Raw genomic sequence first — 24529 nt, 5'->3', positions numbered from 1 at the left:
GCTCCTGACGACGCCTTCAGCCTCAGAACCAGTTACCCCCCCAACCGCGATCAACAGAGGGTAAGATTTCCCGACATCAAAAGGCACCCCTGCACCCGGCGCCCTGCGCCCTGCGGCCCCCTGTGCCCAACTCCTGGGTACCTACCTATCCTCCAACTACCCAACTTACCTCTCGAAGTGGTGGTGGCACCTGAAGAATCTTCGTCCCCGAGCTTGCAGCCTTTGTTCAACCTGGAGCTTTCCCATTGAAATCCATTGAGCGCCGGAAGGCTCAAAAGCACCCTGCACCCAGCCGCCCGAGTGGCCCTGGCAGTGTAACTTCTACTCCTACCGACTTCCCCATTTGCCCTGAGCAAGTGACCAGGAGCCCAGCTCCCACAGCCGCGTGGCCTGCTAGTCAGCAGCCTCCAACCAAGGCCCCCCTGCCTCCCATAGGATAACATTGGGCCTAACTCACTCTGCACCTGGCTGCCCCTGTGCCGCTGAGGGTGTAACAACTGTACTTACCTGACCCTGGGAGACACCGGAGTCTGTGCCCAGAACCTTAACTCTGCCAGTTGAGTACTTACCCAAAAGCAGATAACTCACTTTTCTTCCATAGGGTAACATTGACTGGTTTGCTCTGAAATTTCTTAAGTGTGTAGTTTCTAAACTTTAAAATATTCACCTAAAATCAACCGAGTAACGAAAACGAAAAAACTCACCTGCTATTAGGAGAGATCCCAGTGCTGGATCTTGGTGCCCAGCACTGACCCTGAAAAGTACTCACAACCGTACTTACCTCTAACTCCATTTTCTCCCATAGGACATCATTGACTGTTTTTCTGTAAAATTTCTTCTAAGTGTCGAGTTTTGCAAACTACAAATATTCTTTAAAAATTGTACCAACTGTGAAAACGTAATTACTTACCTGTTTTAGATAGATGTTCCAGTACTGAGCCTAGGAGCCCAGCACTAGATTACAGAAGTAACGAGAATATGCTTTACATGTAACTTGAATTTTCTTCCATAGGGAACCATTGACTGTTTTTCTATGAAATTTCTTCTAAGTGTCGATTTTGCAAACTTAGAAATATTCCTTAAAAATCGCCTGTATAACTTAAATGCAGTTTCTCAACTTCTTACAGGTGGTACACTAGTGCTGGATCTAGGATCCAACACTGACCTAGAAAAAGTAACCATAACCCCACTTACCTGCTAAGTGAATTTCCTTCCATAGGATAACATTGGTAATTTGATTAGCAAAAGTTTCTAAGTGTCAACTTTTAAAATAGCAAAATATTGCTTAAAAATCACAACAGTAACTAAAACGTATTTACTCACTTGTTTCCAAGAACTGTTCCAGGACTGAATCTAGGATCCAGTCCTGGAGTTAGAAAAGTAATCCTGAAAGTAATCAATTGCATATAACTTAGAATTCCCATTGAGCTCAATGTATTGTTGTGTTTGAAATTGTGTTGCCTACTGCAACAAACTAACTATTGCATTTCAAGTCAATTGCCTCTTGCAAAGTATTTAACTAAAGCATCTCATTCTGAGAAAGTATATTTTGATACCTCTTGTTGGTTCTAAAATAAAACAACCATATATTTTTATATACAAACCATTGGCCTAGAGTTCAGTTCTTGAGTGTGTGAGACCATTTGCTGACTAGGTGTGTACAACAAATGCTTTACACTGTCCTCTGATACTGCCTTACTGCTCGACCAAGCTACCGCTTTAGAGAGTAAGGTTATATCTAACTTTAGCCTCTGCCAAACCTCTGGGACTGTGGACTCTGTGCACACTGTACCTATTTGGGAACAGTATATACAGAGCCACTTTCTCACAGCTCCCAATAGCTCTGCTGTTGCTCTTCATGCTCCTCATTCCCTCGCTATCCATGTTGCTCACTTTACACCCCCCTCTAGAGTTTCTCAGCTATTACATATATTTCATATATATTTGGGGAGGAGGAGGGCTGCTGTTATTTGCTGTCAGGGCACTCCTTTCTACAAACACATTTGCTTCAGCTAATTTAGTGTCTTTTAGTTATCGTTGTGCATCCTAGTGTAGCAGTAAATAAAAGACAAAAAGGGCAGTCTCGTCCTTACGTGCATGCGTAGCGAAGCATAAATGCACAGTGACAATGAGGTAGCTAAACATGACGCATGTCCCTTTGCATCATTGTACGCTTGCAAAGCAACAGGTCTGTGCTTGCACGGCCAAAAGTGGAGACTGAATCGCTCTGGCCAATGTTTGTTTTCATTGCAAGCAATTTTGGACTTGCATGAGTGCATCTTCCCATACCTTCTGTCCACTGATCCCAGTGTGGCTATAAGGCACAAGAATTGTGCTTTCCTCTTTCAAGATTGTGATATGTATGTTTTCTGTCCCACCCAGATACAATGGCCTCCATTGCAGGCGATTATGGCTACTTGAAAGATTAAATATTAAATTAATGCATATTTAAGATGATGCATTAAAATTCCTTGTTCGAGACAATGGGCTCTATGGATCTCCAATTTTGTCTCCTTTGGCATCCCTAGAAAATTGTTAAAAGTTATTGTATCCGCCTTCAAACGCAGTATGAATTAGCACCCGCAGAACTCTTTCGGTACCTGTAAATAAAACATGCGTTGCAGGTGGTCTTCCCGTCCGGCACTGAGTTTCCGGAGGCCACCCCCCTGGAGGATAGGCTGCTGACAGACTACATGCCGAAGCGGGCGACTTCCTTTACCTTACCTAAAATTAGTAAACAATTTACCCGGCCCACACGTGGCGCTCAGGGAAAAGTGGTCCCCGGAAACGGGCGACTTCGAGGATTCCGATTGGCGGGAGGCACTGGCCTCCCCGCGGGAGGTGGGAATACCCTCAAGACTTAAATTTAGTACAGCTTAAAATCCTACATAGAACCTATTATACGAGACACACTCTTCCACAAAATAGGGTCAGCACCGCACCGGCACTGCCTGAGACGATGTGGGGAGGAGGGCACATTCTTTCATACGGTGAGGGAGTGTGCAAAGATCAGGGAATACTGGGTAAAGGTAATGAGGACCATATCGCAGGCGGCGGAGGTGTCAACGCTGGAACCCAGGAGAGGCTTTCTAAACGTGTGGGAGCCAAACGATCCAACGCGCCCAGCACAGGAGTGGGCCACACTGGGGATAATGATAGCGAAGCGCAACATCGCACAAAAGTGGGCTGCGGGAGAATCGTCAACACTCATTGCATGGTGTGGGGATCTAGATACTGCTATGGTGGCCGAAAAAGCAGGTTTCGTCAATCGAGGATGTCCTAAGAAGTGGAGCAGAGTCTGGGGGCCTGGAATAGATTCAGGGGATACATCTGCGAACCTCCTGAGATGCGGGCGGAGGGGGGAGTCTGAAGATGAAAATGACGGGGAGGTGGGAACTTAATGGATGGGAAGTGGTCTACTGTTACGGTATATACGATATCACTATGCCAATTGCTACAAAACCACAGATGTCTGGATATAGTGTTTATATGTACTGTCTGACTCACTTGTGCCAGCCTATATTTACAATAAAAAGTACAAAATTAAATTTAAAAAAAGTTATTGTACAATCTCGTTCTCCTTTCCCTAGGATTTACCATGCGCAAAATATTGTCCCTTAAATTATTTTTTTGCCTTGCAGAGCCTTTCAACATCATTCTCTGGCATCACATTAAGAGGTGAGGTCTTCTGAGACACCCACTCACACCATGGCGTAAGCAACTTGCTGGCCTGCTCTCTCATTATGATTACCCACAACGGAAATGATTGAGGGGTGGGAGGGGTGCTAGGAGATATGGAGGCGTCGGCCTAAACATCCACCTGCAGTGTACTTGTGATATATTCTGATCAGTAATAGTCAGAAGTTAAGGGACAATCTTTTGTTCCTGCCTGATCTTACCATAGCATCTTTATATTTTTATTATTGCCAAAGATTAGAGTAATTAGAGCAAATAATAATTGCTTAAAATGTAACTATTTGTTTGCCACATTTAATACTCTCAACAGGAATGAAGATTTGTTCTTTTGCTACCTCTACGAAATCACTTTACTTCCATTTCTAGGTCGCTGCCTACTAGAGAGCCGAGCTATGTGGCTATGCGAAAAACATCTTTGGGACTTTCAGAAAGTTGACCTGGGAATGCATTCCACCCGTGGCTTGTTATTGGCTTTGTGGTTTGTAACTCACATTTTCTGCCTTTCCATTTGCTGCTTTGTGCAGAGGAGAGCTCTATTGATGCTTTATACTAAAATGTTTTTTAAAGTCTTTGAACTCCCAACTATTAAAAGGCGGGCCATTGTCAGATTTTAGTATGACTGGAACACCCAATGTCACAAAGATGCTATCCAGTCTCTCAATGACTTGTTCTTGAGCGGTAGGTGAGAGAGCCTCAATTAATGGAAATAGTGAGTATTCGTCCACAATCACCATCAGGTGATGTCCATTATCCAGCATGAGAGCAGCGCTGGGATTGGGTGGAGTGGGCTGGATTTATGCTCCTAGAGGGACTGGGAGCCTGTGCCTTCTGTTCTGTATGCAAAAGCCTGGAGATATCCAAGTGAGCATTACGGTTTGGCCGTCCTACGACAGCCAGCCAAACCATCATGCGCACTTGCAGTGCCCACCACTCCTCCTCCATTCATGCTTTACTAGCATTTTATTTTACATGTTTTTATCTGCTGGCTGAGGCAGTAGGGCGACGCTCCTCTGCCATAATAGAGGAGCCGCCGCGAGATCTATTGGCTTTGTTAATGTTTTTCTAGCCATATTATACAGCAGCGCTAGCTTCAGTGCCGCATAACAATTTCGTTTTCAATAGTGCTATAATGCAGACCACGCTGTGTCATACAGCTTCTTTTTCTTACATTACTTTCAGCCATTTGCAACATTGCTAAAAAAAACATTAGCAAAGCCAATAAATCTCACATAGGCAAGACCTATTGGCTTTGCAAATGCTGGTTTGAAAGTGGAGAGAAAAAGACCTTAACACCTTACCTGGGGCCCCGCTCACACTACTTGATCGACACTGATCATTATTCCACTCTAAAGAGCTGAAGGAAGTTGTAAAAAGGTATTGTACATGAAAGCAATTTTGATACTCCGCCTTGCACAATCTCTGCTATGACACGCCACTACATAGCTCCGAATCAAGTTCAGCATCCTGACCAACAGAACTGAACAGTTCCCTACAGTGTACCTAGTGGAAGGATGATCCAGTAAGCATTCCACTCAGCAACCCCCCTTAGGAAGTATTGGAACTACTCTGTGATGGCTCAAGACTGTGGACATCTGGACCACTTGCATCCAGACAGCTTGGATACCATGTAAAGATAGTCACTGGCTGCCATTAGCCGCCAGCACTGTGCCATGTCAGTTTTAAGACATCTACTTGATAAACTTATTAATGTACACAATTATTCTAAATGGGAACCACTTAGACTAAGGGTGTCAAACTTAAGTGAGATACAGGGTACTATTTCTTTTTGTTAGCCACTGGGCCACATGAGTGAAGCAAGAGAGTCTGACCCTCTCAAGGCGGGTGTGGATGTTTCTACCCAGAGAAAAAAAATATATACAATAATGGAGCTAAAGGTGCATTTTGCAGCCCTATTCACCAGCGAATGATCAAAGTTTCATTTAGAAGCATTTCTGAGAAGAGGTGCTTTGTGAGATCTAGTTGTGCCAGTTTTATGCTCTATCTTTTCTGGCCCTCACAGTCCCACGCTACACTGTCAACAGCATCCCCCGCTCACTGAGCCTCTTGGCAGCTGCATTCACTCTTCGGTGACTGCAGGTGTCCTTGTGATCTTACATGCAACTTTTTACCACAGTCGCAGAGCTTCTTAGCAATGTTAGTATGCCTCTTGCACCACAATGCCTCCAGGCCACAAGTTCAGATCCTGCTGAGATAGCCAAGTTGAATCATGCAGCTATTGCAGAGTTTACTGGGTAACCGGCAGGTCACCATTTCCAATCCTAATTAACAATTGTGGGTCTGCTGCAACCATCTGCATGCTACCAGCGCGACACAAGATTGCATCTTTGCAGGGCTTCACTCTTAAAATGCTATTTGAAGTGAGTGGCACAGAGTTTGACAGTATTAATATCAAATATAAAAACACAGCAGTCTAAATCAAATCTATGTCACTGTTTGGTATCTCTTCCAAACTAAAAGTTTTGCCATAACAAAGTTCACTTTTGTTTTAAACCTAGTGCAACTGATCTTCTTAAGTGTGTGTAGTGCTAGATTTGTGCTTCTGAATTCATGTGGTGGGCACCGGCAGTCATTCTTGGAGACTTTAAATGACTGACCAGAACAAGAATGAGAAAGGGAAAGGGAGAATAAATGAGGTGGAGAAAGATAGGAAAACAGTGACAAAGGGAGTACGCTTCGATGAAAAAAATCTGCACGAATGAGCTAGAGACAGAAGTCTAAAGTGATGAAGAAAGACTTAACCCATTCGGCAGCACTGGTGGCGGGTTCCTAAGAAACTGTTTGGGTACTTGCTATTTTTCTCTTTTTTAACAAATCAAGAAATGAGCCCGTGCAAGGATTTTCTTGACATGTGACACACTAAAGAAGAGGAAGAAAGAAAGGAGCTGCAGACTTGAGGCAGAAGTTTGTGGGGGTCTGTCATCTTTTGGTCAAGACATACGTTTTTGAGTGTATGCTGGCTGGTGCGAAAGGTCTGCGAACAGCTGTCCTCACAGGGATGCTTCTCAGGACATCTATTTATCAAGTAGATTTCCAACAAACCCCAGAGGAAAGACTCACCAGGGGCTGCTTACTGCTTGCATGAAGGGATCACTTTTCTTTATTAATAGGGCAAACTAGGGTTAAGCAATTCTGATAAAACACACAGGCAGGAAGCGCCTGGGGAGGCATATTTTGCCTCATAGGCCCTATGCTTTGGCAATTCAAACTTCGACAACGGGTAGCCTGAAAATCTGCTATGGGTGGATCACATGTGGAAAAAACTGGGCACAGCTAATCTAGAGAAAAGCTCCCAAGACCTTGGGAAACATGGCTGGAGTCTAGAAAGAAATCGTTTGAACTAGCTGCCTTAAGCAACTTACTTGACAACACAGCAGAGTAAAGTGTAGCATTCAGAATAAAAGCAAACAAACCAAAAGCCACATCCAAAAAAACAGAACCGAATGAAGAAGGGGAAAAAAGTGAAACATCAATATTTAATCCAGACACCAGTGGGTGTCACATTATAGACAAAAAAACAAAGAATCCCTCTAAATAATTTACCAAGACCCTAAACAAAAAGGAGAAAGTACAAATGAGTTGACATACCTTAAAAGCAAGGGTTTCCACTCCTTAGGTGTATGAAGGCTGCATACATGGCCATGCGGCTCACTTTTATTTAGATTTGTTGCATGTACATTTATACTATGTGCGCAAAATAAAGATTCGGCATACATTAGGCTATTGTGTACCTATGGGAGCCGTTTACCAGTATTCGATACACCAGATGAATGGCCGCTCGCACAAGACTTGCACTGCACAAGATCAGCGTTGAAGATGTGTAGGCAAAATACTTCTTAAAGACTCCATTTTCTATTTCCTTAACAGTCACGCTGTCAACATTTCTGAAACGTTGTTCTGGAAATGTACACTTAATGGTTGTGTTTACTATGGATGAAATATTACTACCCTGTTCAGATTGAAAGAGTACAAGTACACCTTTTAAATAGGTTGCATTCAAAGAAAGTTATTTGTAGAAAAAGTTGAACATGAAACGTATTAGGCACTGCAGAAAGCTGAGTGAGAAAAGACACCACACAATTTATATTGTAAATTAACTTACTTTGACGGGTTTGTGTATGGTAGACATATGGCAAACACGCTGGCATACTGCTCTGCCGCAAAGTTTGCATACAGGTGAGGCAGCCTGACGAGAGCTGAAACAGGAAATGGACAGTACTAGCAAACCTAGATTGCATTGCTAAAACAAGAGCCTTAAATTAACAATTGCTGAGGCCATCAGACTTTACAAGGGGCATGGCCTTTCCATTGACAAGGGGCCCTTCTAACTTGGGCCAGGACTTGCCTGAAGCTTTGCTGTATTATTCATAAACCTCTGGTACTGTACATTAACACAAAACACTTAAAAAAAAAAATAATAAATGTGGATTTTGTTAACACAATTTTTCCCCAGAGTGTCACAATTTTTCATGTATCTACACATTCAAAGCTGTGGTTATCTTTCAAACTTACAAGACACGAAGACACCTTCCCATTCTTTAGCCGACAAGCTCACCTCTCAGTCCTTCTTTTGCACCTTGTACATTTGCATAGCTGCAAACTGCCTTTTCCTTACTTATCTTTTTATCCATCTAGTCGCCTTTCTCTGCCTTTCAATGTTTTAACTGTGAAAGTTTGACATATCTCACCGTCAGCTGACTTATGCTCAGGGTGTAAGCAGCAAAGACACCTCATGTGGATCTTCCACACCATCTTTTTACCATGTGAAGAGCATTTCTTTAATAGAGATTTCTTCAATATAGCCACAGCCATAATTAAATAATCATTTCTGTGATGAGCTGTCAGGTAGAGTTCCTGCACTCTGAACGTGCGGTAGAAAATTTGACAGTTAGAAGGTTCAGTGGGAGATCAGCTGGAGGCAGAGCATTTTGATTGGGTGGAAACTGGATCATAAATAGATGTGAATGGGTAGCAAAAGATGCCTGTTTATTATGGTGTGTTATTGGTCGAGTATGTACTGCTGCTGCAAAAAACTGGAGATTCCCAGTCTGACGGCAAATTTTTCTAGCACGTGAATCTATGAAAGAGCCAATGCTAAAGAAGGTGGGTATGATCTGCACTTTGAAGAAAATCTGGTTCTACTATTACAGCCTGGCACAGGGTCAATCTACAGACCCCTCTGTGAACTGAGTGATCAGGATCTAAGTGCAGCAACACCCCAAAAAACAGTTCTTAATTTGGGATGGTGACTGCCAAGACTCTTGCTGTCCTCCCGCGGGAGGAAGTCTTGATGTCCGATAATTAAACTAGTGATTTTGCTTTGTTCTGACTCCCTTTTGCTGGGGCTCTGGTCAGCTTGTCACATACTGTGCCACTTAGGCCTTCTTTACTCCGAAGAGGATCACCAATTTTAACTAGGAAAAGTCCTGCAGAATGGGATGTACGAAATCTAAATCTCTTGCTAGAGCATTGTATAGTAGAGGTGTGGGTTAATGATGGGCCACTTACCAGATGAGGTCTTAGCATGCCACAAGGGAGATGTCATGACCTAGCAACACTCTGCAGAACAAGCAGGCAATCTGTGTAGGATACCACTGTTTTAAAAAGGACAACTGCTGTTGAGTCGAGCAGATCCTCAGTGGCAGAAAAAAAGGGCACACTCTGACTTCCACTGAAGAGACGGGGAGATCAGATGGATTTGGGACCCTAAAAGACATGCACGCTGAGGAATCACCAGTTTAAGAGGCAGCAAGATACTCGGAGGTCCACTGTTGTGTTAATTAGACACGGTAAACCTGCTATCAGTCAAACAGAGGCACTCAATCAAACGCTCTGGGCCTTGTGATGCAGAAGAGAAACAATGCCACTCCAAAAGGCAATGATGTGCTTGAGCGACATCCTATGTGGGACTGCAACCGGAGGAGCATGCATGGAATCTTTGCTACGGCTTAGCAAGTTTAGAAACTCCCAGACTGTGTTTGTGCTGGTTCGACAATGGAGCACAAGACATGTACATGGAAACTGTAATAACCCCCATGGAGAGTAAGGATTGCCTGGCACACCACAGACGCATGAGACTAGTTCATTATTACCCCTTCAGAACGTATGGATTTTTAGTCCATTTATTATGTGAAAATTGTGTTTTTTCAACAGTTTCCACAATTACAATGGTTGTCATTGGTGTAATTCAATTCTTCATTTATCAACCAGCTTGACTGTACACAAATAATGGGAAAGAATAATTGAGTTTCAGACCAACAAGTATCATGAAAAGTTCACCAACCATCAATTCTTGCAGATTGATCTAGCATCAAAACCAGTTTGTGATGATCGAAGTGTAGTGGGTGGTGTGAGCTGTGGAAATTTGCCACCCCCACAGTGGGATGTGTTGCCACCCTCCTAATAAAAATTCTGGAACCCTGAACTTATTTATTTTTACAAATTAAGTTCTGCCAGGAACCCACACTACTATACTCTAGACCTCATACTGTGGTACCAAGCAGCTTAGACTCTTTTTTAAACTTTGCATTCTTGTTTTATAAGATCCTTCCCTGTCATAAATGCTGACCTACAAGTAAAATAATGGCATTGAAAAAAAGTTCGAGAGAGCAACAATTATTCTTACTGGAGAGAAACTCTAGCATAGGGATGGCCATGGTGACTGTAGCAGAGATGTGCGTCACCTTCACAATCAGGACGTGTATACTCTTGATCAGAATGTCCGGCATCTCGACGATGCACATGGAGAGCGCAACCACGCACTGCTTCGCACAACGGGAAAGGAGAGAGCATTCCAGGCAGTATACCATCTCCCGCTGAAGAAAGACACAACACAATTGTTAGTGGGGTAAGAACCACCAACAATAAAGGCATCCACATTTTGCCTTGAAACAGCAGATTCTTTTTTCCCCTCAACAGAAATTCCGTATTCTAAAATCTACGATACGATGTGCCACCTGTTAACGAACCCTAAGATTACAACAGACAAATACTCTAATCTGCAAAAGCCTGTGTAAGATACGCTACATTTATCTACTCACAAAACAGTCGACTCTATGGCATTCGATTTTCAGTCCAACTTCAGAAATCATCTGAAGTAAGGTAGAGAGAAGTGAACCCCTTATATGCATTGTAACATTGGCTGAAAAGTCAAAAGTGAATTACCAGTCTCCCCGCTGAGGGATTAGTGACCGAAGATGATTTGGACGCTGGTGAACGAGATCCAATGACCGAGATTCTTGAGTGCACACAATTAAAGTGAAAAAAACACACAAGTACTCATGGGGTGTTAGTACAGAAGACAACTCCAGAATATAAATGTTATCTAGGCTTCAGAATATCCAACATTGACGGCATGAAGAAGACAAACGGAAGAGCGAAACCAGATGATGGGGTGGTACAAGAGCATTTACTGTTTTGTGGTGGGTTAACATGTGTTTTAGTCCTTTGTGCTGTTGGTATCGGGCATTTAATGAGTCAGGAGACACTGTACACCAGAAGGAAAAATGCATACAATGCACAGATAGGGGAGATGTCTGGTCAAGATAACAAACGTAAACAAAATAACTAATTGAGAAAGGAATTAAATATATTACTTTTTTAGCCATTGATAGATGACCTGCCCACCTTAATAAAGATTATCAGGTGGATGTTTCCAATTAAGCTTGAAAAACTGCTTGCCAACAGCAAATAGCAAAATGTAAATTTTCAAACAGCACTCTGGTAAGCACAAGTCAGCGTTTACTTTCAAGAGCCTTTCACTCAACTGTTGCTCTATTCTTGTTTATCAGATTACCTGTCTTGCGATATCCAGGTAGCTGTGGTAAGACGATAAAGCAGTCAGTACAGGAACCACCGCCAGCTGGAGATCTGTGCGACTCACTCCCTCCGGGGGATTAAAAAGACGATCCTGGAACTTCCTGTCCGTCAGCTAAAAAAAAATAAAATAAAAATAAAAAAAAAAAGAACTGTTAATGTAGCAGTCTGTAAGGTTTCCATAGATGACTTGCACCACTTCAAAGTCCTTCGATTTACATACTCATGTCTTCAAGTAGCCATCTTAAGAACTGAGATATGGGGCATATTTTCAAAAGTGACCCAGGGATGCAACTGTGTGCACCCGCTTTTCACACCCACCAAGGCATTTTGGTATTACAGAAGGGGCTGCAGATGTTTGTGCCCCACCGCCCACCTCTGTAACACAGATCACAACAGCACACACACAGAGCAAGCGTGATCTCAAGAAGCCATTCCCTCATTTACTAGGGGCCAAGGCACGATGGAAATGAGGGACCGCTTTGCCATATTACAAATATAGGTGCAAAGGCGATGTCAGGATCATATATGTAAAGCTCCTGCAACTACATTCCAGTCTTCCAAGATAAAGGGTAAAACATAAATAAAAGAAATACCCATTTCACATCCTAAATACATATTGGCAGACTTCAGAAAACATTCCATGCCAGATATCTTACACAATGCTATTTGGGTCTTAAGAGTCCTTGTGTCAAAAGCTACAAGTGAAGGACGGCATCAGGCTTCTATCTTTGGAGGGAACTATTTGGTGCTTGCATTCAATGCACTGTGCCAGAAATCCCACCAGCATATATTTATCAACTTCTACCACATAACAAATATTTTAATAATAAAATTGGCAAAGCCCAGCAAATCATGTTTAAGTGAATTAAACATACATGTAATATAAACTAGACAAGCTAGATGGAAGCCTAAATACAGCCATTCCAATATCACAGCAAAAGTTACATTTACTATCAAGCAACGACACCAGCACAGGTGTATCAGGAGTTTCCTCTGTAGGGGAGATCTGTGATGCAGAAGTAGGTGTATCAATAAGGGTATTTTAACCAGAGAGATAAACAGGAGATCACTTGAGAAGCCAATACAATGCCTGCCTGCTAGGGGGATATTATACAGGTACATGGACATAGTCTTTGCTGCTGAGCAAGAGCATTGGGACTAGCAGAGAATGCTTGAGCATCCTTGCTGCAAGCTATTCATCAGCTAGGCATGGGCACAGAGGGTACAGGAGTACCTGTCAAAGGAGGTGATATCTGGCACACACTACTGCAGACTGAGATTCTAGCCAAGGGAGTGACTGTTTGTACCAGAGAGGACACGATCGAATGCCCTAAAGAGTTTGATATGTGATGCACTGGGCAGAAATAACGCCTAGGTTCCTTACAAAGGTCCTGATAATAAAAGTGAGCATGTCTTCCTGTGTTGTGATACACAGCATAATGCCAGAGGGCAGGATTGTCAGAGGACAGAAATGCAGAGCAGGTCACCTTCCCTGGGAGTGGTAGCAAGATGCATCAGCACAGAATGTGTGGGCATCTTAGCCTGTTGAAGCGATACCAGTGATGTACAGGTAGAAGGCATCCGGTGACATTCTCAGCCAATGTGAAGATGGCGATGCATTGCTGGGCAGGTATGTGGAGCATCACGGTCGTCTAGATAAAGGGCTGCAGGAAGTTTGCACTTTTCACTTTCAACGTTGTAATTTGATATGTCATCAAGAAAGAGGTGCACTTACCATGGCACAGAGGGCTATGCAAAGATGGTCGAGGTCACAAGGAGATGTCAGAATGAGTACTTTATACCGAAGAGACTCCGGTAACTTGGTCAGCACCAGCCTTAGTACTTTCCAATCAGTTTCCTACACCAGCGCAGAGAGATGGGCACAGAGAAGAAAATGAAAGAAGACTGTTATATTCACAAATAAGCTCAAACGTTCAAGAACAAGGCTATTACACCTTGCCCAGACATACTTCTACTTCGGGGCATCAACACTAGAGAAATTGTTAAATAAACAAATGAAAAGAGATAAACTTGCTTGCATTGGTTGCAGGTTAACAGTGTAATGTCAATAAGACCAATTTGAAGACTTGAGAACAAGAACTTTCTGGTTGGAGATATGAGTTCTTTAGCCAAATGTGCCCTAACCCAAACACATACAAGCGGGTGTTTGAGTCCCCAAACAAAAGTAAAAGCCCTAAAAACATTGTGGACTATCTTTACTTTCTCTAAAAGGTGACACTTTCTGCTTTGACACTTTTTCACTTGCTTCCCCTTCTCAGTTAAAGGTTCCACTTTTACAGTGAGTTGGTCTGGCTGTGTTTGTTAGGGATGTTTCAGATGGTTCTGAACCATTTCCAGCACACTGCTCGATGAAGAGATGAGCAGGAACTCATACAACCTGTGAGTGACAACTGACAAAGCCGAGCAATGACTGGAGAAGCTAGGGGCAGCATGTGTCAAACACCTATTATATGTTACGGAGCATCAATTCTTTAGCTACAGGGTAATAACCAATACCGACCTGTCTGAGACACTGAAGTAGAACACCGAACACTATGGAGTAGGGCAGGTATGCCATCCTGAAGGCGCTCTGGGGTGGGGAGTTGCTGGGGCTGCCAGCAGGGGGTGACAAGGACACTGCAGCTTTCCGCTCTGAAGCTTTGGTCTCAGAATCACTGCAAATTCAGAGGAAACAGAATTGTATCTTTAAAACCTTCAAATGTAAGCATACAGATCTGTCCGAACACAGCAGAGATGTCCACCCTACATGCCAAAAGAAAAGGCATTCAAAAGAGGAATATTACAAGAGCACTTTCAATCGACTCCGGCAACTAGCCCTCACCAAGTGCAGCAGAAGGAGGGAGTTGTGGAGCCTACTAATGCAACAGCTCATTTGGCATTCAGGAGCCAGTATACTGGGACCACAACAGTAGAAGACTATACAACGGTAGCAGCAAGCGCCTAGCAGTCCCAATTAAGCCAGACAATGCTGAGGTGCTCAATGAATGAAACTTTCCGCTCCCAAGTTCCTGATCAGAACATTTTTAAATTTGCCAATTTCCAAGCTGGGGCCAGGAAGAAGCTTTTGTAAACAGACGTGGACTTCTTTGCTAAGAACATATCCCTTCTTTACTACTGTCCGCACAGCCAGTGGATACAAATGCCCTGATAATCGATAAACTAACACCACCTTCTTTCTCCTTCTGTATTTAATATGATGATTTGTCTCTCAGATTTTAGAAGCTCTTCAGATGCCACCTACTTTTATCAATTAACAAAAATTAGTGATTAGAACACAGTCAGTAACTTACACATAATCACAGAGGCAATAAGGGCTGAAACGCACGGCTCCTTCCTTGTTGGGGAGGCCAAGGCGTTGGAGCGAATCAGCTCTCAGAAGTAGCAGAAATTCAAAAACCTGCCAGGGGAACCACCAAGCATGTGATTACAAGCCATCATATGGGAGAAAAACTCAGTGAAACAGAAAACAGATGAGGACTAAACTTGTACTGCCGGTATGGAACTCAGATATAGATAAGAGGTTACACTTTAATGTAAGCTCCCATTGACAGTCTCTCCAAATAAGAAACTTGTCCCATTACAAACTTCATAAAACTAAAAAATATCCAGCTTTTACTTCTTTTCCATAGTCAATTTCATCCTGCCCTGTGCATGTCTATTTACAGTTAAGGGTTACAATCATCAGTTTACTATAGTTTTTAAGAATTCAGCAAAAACTTGGGCATAGTCTCAAGGATCGCCAAGCGGTGTGTAAATATGTGGGTACAATACGTTTCACAACTTAAGAGATTACTGCTTGAAGCAACAATAAAAACAATTAAAGTAGGTAAAATCAAAGGAAGATAATGGGGGTGACCTAGAAGGACAAAACTTTTTCATATCTGGACAATTGGAAGGAAACTGGGTGGGAGAAGGAGATTTTCAAAACATTAACTGCATAATTCATGCACAATGACGGAAGTAGACAAGTTGAGAAACTAAACGTAAAGGAGATTCATGGGTATTATGACATTCTGGTAAGAAAGAACACATCCATTGATAACTTCATCTTCCGTTTCATAAATCTCAGGTTTCTCATACCACTCAAATTGTTCTATACCAAATTATAACGCTCCTAGCAATACCTCTGAATTGATCAATCTGCTTTCATTACGTTGACCACATATGTGGGATGCTCATTTATATGTCCGTAATGTCAAACATTTATGTTTTAACTGCAACACGTCCATCAATAGCTTTCCTAAGTTCCCAAAGCTGGACTTTGCGGTTAAAAGGTGAGGATATTACAGCCTACCAACTAATCTCAAAATTGCTCAACATCTCTGCTCATCAACAATTTCTCAGCCACATGCCCACGATTCCTGGGCAACTCCATAAGCAAGTCCTCCGCAAACTTTAAAGTAGGTCAAATGTGGCTAAAGCTCTACGCTAAAATGCAAGAGCACATGTCAAGAACTAAAGACACGGGTCCTCCACCTGGATAGATATCTCCAAGGACCAGGCAACAACTGTGGTTCAGCACTCTGGTATATCGGAGTCATAATACACAAAACATCAATAGGGTGGAATTGGGCCACCCTTTCCTATCACACAACATAAGACCATATACATTCATCCACAAAACAAAACTGGTCTAGTCAAATTATGTGCTACCCAAATAAAGTTTGTTGGTGGATTCATAGTGTCCAACTGAAAACGTTTCTGTATGTCGCTTACAGGTTCATCTTGGCAAACATCTTCCTCTTCATAATATCCAGCAGTGAAATGCACATCAGGCCACAGGCACAACAATGCCAAAATCAAATATCCCAAATACATGGGGGAACAGACCACCACCACATTGGAAACCATCAAGGACAACAATGGGAACAGAGTTACAGGGAATCTGAAAACGTGATGTTCCATCCTCATTCGTATATGTAGCGCTGGCTATTTAACTCAGTCAATTACGGTCTAATTTTTCACCCCTATTGATAATGTTAAATTATTATTATACTTTCCGGTCACCACTTCATAGGCCCTACATGCTGTCAGGAGACTATCCTTACTACAACACCCAATGTTACCTGTTCGGTACGGTCAGTTTCTGCTGACTTCGTAATTCCATACTTTCTTACCTGCAGTCTGATGCTGCCAGCTATGTTCGAGCAGTACAGGAGGTTGTAATGCCGCTTGATGTGGTTGATCAGCATCTCATACACCCGGGATGCATGACTGGAAGGTAAACAGTACAGCTTCGTCTGCAGACAGGTCACGGGTAGAAAGCATGTATGACCAGATAAAAATGAGAGTCAATCACACTATGTCTGAGGAATCTAAACTTGAAATAATACCTAGTCACTCAAACAGACTCTGATAAAACAATGTCTAGTGTTCACTCGTCTGTACAAGACGCACACACTGGGTGCTGCAGTTTCAGATGACTGAGGACAATACATCATATGGTAAACATTAAGAAGAAACGTCCTAGCCAGGAAACCAAAGAACTGCACCTCTTGAATCTTCACCCTGACTGGTAAGGGGAGGTGGACAAAACAAAGGAAGCAAAGATTGACCTCAGACCCTGCACACCTCCTCTCAAGGCACACATTCAGAGAAAATGCATTACACGTCATCTAAACATCCATGAAGAACAGCAGAGTTTGGCTCGGTTTGGTCTTTTTTTTTTTGTTTTTTTGTTACACAGGAGTCTGCATAGGAAGCAGAACACCAACTGGCTTTCACTGAAGAACGCACTATGGCATCTGTGCAATAGTGTTTGCTCGCTCACCCATTTCACAGTCTTTGACTTTTAAATAATAAATAGAGCAACCTGCCACAATTTTTGAAGGAGTGAATGATGGGGTTAGGGAAATCTCACATTAAAATACTGATTAGTTTGGAAAGCACTAGGACATGGACGTACCAGGTGCACATCAGTGAATATGTTTTTGTAATTAGGACTTGAGACTGAACAGGTCTAGTAGCATAGAAACTGCACGACCCACTCATCGGCACCAGCACTGCACCGTACCGCCAAATGACAGGAATGTGCGCATATTAGCAGTGATCTATAACTAACACGACTACAAATGGAACTGATACAGCTATATTCAGTAGCGCTAAAACAGTTTTCAGAGTGGGGGTGCTGCCATCAATGTTACATCACTGAATTCATTGGTATTCAGTAAATTCCAGGCATCACACAAAGCACAAGTGTCGCAAATGAGCTACGCCCTTTCAAAAGGACAGTGGCAAGTGGTGTAGGATGTAGCAGGTGTTGGAGCACACCATCAGAAATGTATTACTAAAGCGTGGTGGGGTAGCTTACTGTTATTGACAAAATTATATAGCACCCATACTATTATGACTGGAAATTGGCTGTCGGGATTATTTGTCATTTGCGCATCACCAAGCGAAGGGCATCGATTTATTTTGATACTATTAAAATCTTTCTTTCCATCACACTTTAGAATTTGAAAAAAGTGCTTCATTTGTGCTTTCCTAACTGTTTATTTTGAAACATCTGCCCAGTTCATTGATAGGTATTTACATTTGTTTACGTTAGAGGAAAACAACATCCTACAGCCTTTCTTACACACTAGCAAGATTGTTACAGTTTACTTCACAGAATCCGCACAATTTGCAGTTAGAGAAAGAAGAGTGAACAGTCTCCGTGCTAAAAGAATAAGCAGCAATTTATCAGAAGACTAGACTGTTATCCGACGTCTGTCTTTGTATGCACAGCAAACGTGACACGATAAAACCAACATTTTAAATAACCTTTAATGCTCAATCACCCTCTGAACTCTAGCCAGGTTATTTTGCCCAGACATGGGTCCCGTGCTCACTACACCACTGGATTCAAGCTAGCCCGGCTGAAGAAGGGCGATGCCCTGAAACCGGTCCCAGGATGCTTGTTTCTGGTCCAGGGAGGACCTGGCTTGGCAGTTCGGGCAGGACTGTTCCCACAAGGAAAAGGGTCAAGACTGATTTGCATATGGCTGGGTACAAACTGGGGTGGTGTGGTGAGCAAAAGAATGATCGATTTAACCCAGATCCTCGTGACTGGGGGTGAATGTTTGCATCGTTCAGCATTCCGTCCATCAATTGTTTCTATTGCATATATTTTACAATGAGCATCCACATCTAGTTCATCTGGAGGGACCGCTGCTAGTTTTCTTCCATGGCCAGGGAGTTTATGGATTGCTCTCACGCGTATACGTGCATATTAATGGCCAACAGTGTTTACAGTAAACATTTGTCTTGCGTGAATTCAGTTTGTTCCCACATACCTGCAGTATCACTATGAGACCCAAAACTCCAGTCTTCACATCCTCCAAGGAGGCAAGCTGATTTTCGCCAGCATCAGCAGGCAGTGTAAGGGAACGTGCGACCACCTTTACAAGAGGCAGAAGAATGCAAATGTTTCAAATAAACTAAAGGGTATAGTTAACTTACTCAAAGTGTACAGGTGAATGAACAATGCTAAGAGGCGATAATGAATCACATTTAACAAAGGGCTTCTGCCATCTCCTCCTAATTCAGGAGGTGTGTCAAATTATTTAGAGACAACAAACTATACAAACATTCTCCATTAGCCATCAAGAAAGCCATGAATCAGCACAGGAATCAAAGAAAAGCACAAAGCACGGGAACTCTGATCTCAAACAGACCAGGAGTTGACAAGCTGGACAGAAATGTCTAAGCAAGACTTCTTCATTCAGCAACACAGACAGTCACATTAAGTATATTCAGATCTGACCTTCGAACAATGGTACTTGACTTAACAGGGATTCAAAGGAGACCCTACTGAAATGCCAATGAGTTCCACAGACTAATTTGTGTAGGGTGCTGAATCATACTTGCAAGTCACTACCATAATGTCAACCATCACTGAAGCATCTGTCCCATATACACTGGAGTAGCCACAAAGTTTAGAGCAATTAAAATTGAATTCTCCTCTCCCAAATAAGCTCTTAAGGTAAAATCTGGATAAATATATAGATCTATATGGCTCGTCATTAGAAACTCGCTCAGTGAATCAAATTCCTTGGCTTTGACAATTCCAAATTTACTTCAGAAACCCACACAGCTTCAGAGAAAGACTGTCAGGATTGATGTTTCAAGCAATACTCTGCGCCTCAGATCTAGATGGGTGGAGACACCTTCCTTAAAACCTTAACAGAACCCCTAAAAGCACCATTCCCTGCTGCAGCATGCCTCAGAGAAATTATAACCACACCACCCAAACACAGACTGGCCTTCTTTACTTAATTCTTCAAGCTTGCAGCTAGTTTGGCCTTACGAAAAACATCACTAACTCACAACCTCTTGACTTCCTGCATAAAATGCTTATTAAAGAGGCAAGACCTCATAACTATAGACAACCCATGATGTACAAACTAGAGGTACCCAGGCAAGCCTTTTTGCTCAAGGCCCCAGTCACTGGATCTCCTTCCCCCGCCTCAGTCTGACTTGCCCAATTATGTGGGAATTTAGATGGGAACTCAAGAGCGTCCTCTTCTGACAACATATGAGGGACTTTAAAAGCAAGCCTGTATAAATGTAAAAACCTGATCATAACTAATGTGATATGCAAGATAGCATAGACAGCTACATTACTGGAAACTCTCAAATCCCCTCATATCTTAAATATAAACGGAGTACTCAGGACATTCTACAAAGGCCCCCCACGTACAACATGTTGGAAAACCCTTGGGAAATGACTGGGCTACTATTGACAATACTGGAAGTTAATTTCTCATATATTTTTAAACTTGTTCCAGACTTTTGGGGAACAACTGGCATGGCATTTGACAGTTACTTCTGCTATTGCTGGACACACCAGAGATTACTTTTGAAATTGACAGGAGGTTTGCAATGTAGGAAAGTGCCCCATTTTGTCATGGTCACCCTCACTTTTGGCTACTGGTACTGATGTTTTTAGACTGATGTGCACTGCGTCCCTGCTAACCAAGTGCCAGTGCTCTTTCCCTAAAACAAGGGCGGTGACGGTGACAGCGGGGTCCCCAGTACCAAAAGAGCTAAGGCCAGACTTGGGTTTGTCCAGACTTGACATCCAGTCTCCGTCTGCAGTCTGTTTCTGCAGGCCCCCGCCAACCGGGAGAAACTCCTGCACCAGAATCTGACCCCAAAAGATACCACTGCACCCGAGCCCCACAGCCAGAGGAGATGTGGACCAAAGGTGCCCTTGTACTCCAGAGGATCTCAAGGGCCGAGCCCCCCCTCTGGGTTCCCCCAGACTGGTCCCTCAAGTCCCTGCTTTCATCCTCTTTGCAACCAGATCGTTTTCCCATTGAAGTAAATAGAACATCCGATGCCATGACACCTCAGCACCCAGACACCCCAGAGCCTCCCGAGGTGACCTGTTAATGTGCCACATACTCCTCTTAAGCCCTGAAGAACAGTCCTTAAAGTCGTTGTCAAGTACCCCACAACGATTTGCCGAGAAGAAAACATGCAACCGTGCCTTCTCTGGAATCGCTCCTAGGATTTGGAATGCATTGCCGCCAGAAACCAGACTGAATCCCTTTACTGCCCCTTACAAAAAAGAAGTAAAATCTCTTCTCATGTCTAAATTCACATGAACAATGTATGTAACTCGTAAAAAGACTGTTGGTTTGTATAGGACATAATTATGACTTTCAATGTTTTTTTGTTCAAATATCTGCCCTTGTAAAGCGCTAGGATACCCGCAAGGGTCACGTTCGCGCTATATAAAACCCAATAATAATAAATCGGAATGCAATCCGTGGCTTTCCGCCATAGGATAACAGTACCGGTCCAGAAAATGCACTGTCCATTTCTGAAAACTGTAAAAATTCATAACTCGGAAAGTACTTATCCGATGATCTTGGTATCTAAATTTATATAAAAGTAGGTGATATTTTTATGAATTGGTGGCGGATTGCTCCGAGGGTGTGTCTAATTTACTGCCTTTGTGTATGTAATAAATGCTTAGCACTACCCTCCGATACGCCCAACTGGCCGTCCACACTACTGCAAAATAGAGCATTCGGGGTGTCATTTGTGCCTCTGTAATTCCTTTGTGGTTTGCCTGGACTCTTTACTCATTGCACCTCTTTTTGGGCCACTATATAACGAGTCGGCCTCCTACAATCACAAATATAATATTTAAATACAAATATTAATGGAGAGTTGCCTCACCAAGATAATATATACACTTTTCTGTTAGACAGAATCCCAATCAGTGAGCCACATAAATACATAGGACAATTGAAACAACTTGTGCTGCTGCCACAAAACGTGAAGAAATTATGAAGGACTTTCAATATTTTGATTTGTTTATGGGCAAGGCATTCATTGTGATCTGAAGGTACAGCCATCAGCTTAATCTACCAATAGATTGGTGATTCACAACTCCAATACTCGATCGACATAAACTGTACCACTCTGGCAGTGGATATCTTTGCCAGCGTTTCGTTTTTGATAAGGAGCTCACTCCAAGAAACCTCGTTAAGTAAGAAAAAGCTGCTGGGTTTTATTCCTGAATTTACTTTAATACAAGAAAACCACAAAACAAACTTTCAGCATCAATTGTCTAACTCTGGTAGTTGATGGGTACAGGATCAATGGCGTTAAAACACAGTAGTACAAGAAGAGCTGAGTTATGAAGGCTTTTGACGCCAATCTTACTTTCTCCAAGATATCCATCAGGCTGTCAAAGTGATGCGTGTTGCAACCCTCTGCGAGGTCCACTATGAGTTGCGTCGCCAGCTTTCGGACCTGGTGATCTTTATCTTCTGGAATATGCGCCATCTGTGGTATGACGACCAGTTCAATGAGCTCGTCCTAAAACAAAAGAGAAAGAAATCAACTATGAAGTGAAGAACAGAACCAGGGTTTCAATTAAACCCTATGAATTGTGTCCAAGCTCAACAAGCAACTTCACGACTGGCGGAGTATTGATGTAAGGAGGTTAGAGGCTGAAATCTGTTCAAGCCCATGGAAATATTGTGCTATCCAAGGACGAGAGGATGAAGTTGCTACAACTAGCGGGCAGTCTCCCATAGTCAAAGTGTAGGTGTCTAATAAGCACAACATGGTAAGGACCTTAGTAGGTTAAAAGTACGAGCTTGGAAACTGGTCAAACTGATCGAGACTACTCTGCCCCCATGCATAGCTTTTGTAGTCAAAACAACTTGGAGACAGCTATGTCGCAGGATACGAGTCTAGTCTGTAAAACCCACTTGACAGCTCAGAGGGACTGAAAAATGCATTTGAATACCATTTAAAACAAGTACCACAGTACAAAAGGAAATGTCAAACAATTCAGTCAGAATTTGGATGCCAATGAACACTTGATCAAACACAAACAAAAAACCTGAAAACTCACATCGCAATTGTAAAGAATTATTTAGTCAACATGACTAGCCCTGTATGTCTATAGAAACCAACATATTATCCTTCCAGTATCTCTGGAATAGAGTCCGATGTTGGACTCCACATGTAGTCTCTGTGTAGCTCCTTAGGAAATGTGTGTTTTCTTCACAATACATTATTCAAGCCATTAAGTTACAGCAATTAAAGTTAAATGCTTGTAGGGCACTTTCTTTGGTAGAGATTATTAATCAAATAATGTGTTCTATTTCCGCAGAATATGATTCAGCAACATCTATACAATATGGTGGATGGAATATTCTACTTACCAGTATGCATCTGTTCTTGGCATGTAGAGCTGCAGATCTACACACTTTTGCATAGATCGCCTTCTGGTGTTGGGTCTGGATGTTTGCACTTGTTTTTGTCCTGGAAAGTCTTTGGAAGTCACAAGGTTTGTGACTCCTCCTTAGGATCATAGTGCGGATGGGTATCTGCTCCATCCTCAGATTGTTTTTCGGCAGCAGGGAAATGATGGAGCTTTGTAAGAAACAGGAAGATGCCCTTGTATAGTGTATCTAAATAAGATAATACTGGAAAAGATAAAGGAAGCCGGGGAGGCGGGTGGGCCTTGTGTAGATCTGCAGCTCTACATGCCAAGAACAGATGCATACTGTTAAGTAGCATATTCCGTTCAAGGCATCTGAGCTGCAGATTACACACTTTTGCATAGATTGTATAGCAGTTCCACGTTTAGCGGCGGCCACCATTATCTATTGCAGTAGTCTGAAATAGGGTTTTGAGTACAGCTTGGCCCACACTGGCTTGTTGTTTTGTTTGCACATCTACATAGTAGTGTTTAGTGAACGTATGTGGTGTAGACCATGTAGCTGCTTTGCAGATATCATCTAATGGAATGTTGCCTAAAAATGCCATAGAAGCCCTTATCTTTCTTGTAGAGTGGGCTCTAGGAGGAACAGTTAAAGTGTGATTTGCTTTGTGGTAGCAAATTTGTATGCATTTAACAATCCATCTGGCTATCCCGGACTTAGATATGGGATTGCCTTTGTGTGGTGGTGAGAAAGAAACGAAAAGTTGCTTGGTTTTCCGAAAAGGTTGTGTTCTTTCAATGTAATAGAGCAATGCTCTTTTAACGTCTAAAGTATGAAGAGCTCTTTCTGCGACTGTGTGTGGTTGCGAGAAGAAAACGGGCAACTCCACAGATTGATTAAGGTGGAAGGGGGAAATGACTTTAGGGAGGAATTTAGGATTAGTGCGGAGAACCACCTTATTATGATGCATTTGTAAGAATGGTTCCTGAATAGTTAGAGCTTGTATTTCGCTAACTCTTCTTAGAGAAGAACTGGCCACTAGAAAAGCAATTTTCCATGTTAAGAATTGTAGCTCACATTGATGTAGAGGTTCAAACGGAGGCCCCATCAGTCGTGTGAGCACGATATTTAAATTCCACACAGGTGAGGGTGGAACTCTGGGAGGAATGATCCTTTTGAGGCCTTCCATAAAGGCTTTGATGGCGGGCACTCTAAATAGCGATAAATGTTGTCTATTTTGTAGGTATGCTGCTATAGCCGCAAGGTGTAGCCGAATAGACGTGTAGGCTAAGTTGCACCTT

The 24529-nt window shown here is 42.6% G+C and overlaps 1 protein-coding gene across 4 annotated transcripts in view; it reads right to left on the bottom strand.

Moving 5' to 3' along the window:
• TSC2 (TSC complex subunit 2) overlaps positions 1 to 24529 on the bottom strand; it is a 243100-nt gene that overhangs the window by 92942 nt on the left and 125629 nt on the right. For all 4 annotated transcript variants that reach the window (XM_085629402.1, XM_085629403.1, XM_085629404.1 and 1 more), the window contains exons 15-23: positions 22213 to 22368; positions 18828 to 18932; positions 16671 to 16793; positions 14844 to 14950; positions 14054 to 14207; positions 13268 to 13390; positions 11510 to 11644; positions 10340 to 10529; positions 7817 to 7910 (exon numbers count right to left, since the gene is read on the bottom strand). In XM_085629402.1, the coding sequence (XP_085485528.1) occupies positions 7817 to 7910; positions 10340 to 10529; positions 11510 to 11644; positions 13268 to 13390; positions 14054 to 14207; positions 14844 to 14950; positions 16671 to 16793; positions 18828 to 18932; positions 22213 to 22368 (1187 nt within the window). The remainder of the gene's footprint in view (positions 1 to 7816; positions 7911 to 10339; positions 10530 to 11509; positions 11645 to 13267; positions 13391 to 14053; positions 14208 to 14843; positions 14951 to 16670; positions 16794 to 18827; positions 18933 to 22212; positions 22369 to 24529) is intronic.

Source organism: Triturus cristatus, chromosome 10 (assembly GCF_964204655.1).
Source record: "Triturus cristatus chromosome 10, aTriCri1.1, whole genome shotgun sequence".
Classification (NCBI taxonomy): domain Eukaryota; kingdom Metazoa; phylum Chordata; class Amphibia; order Caudata; family Salamandridae; genus Triturus; species Triturus cristatus.
Note: the sequence above shows the minus strand (reverse complement) of the source record. Positions and strands in the feature narration are given on the sequence as shown.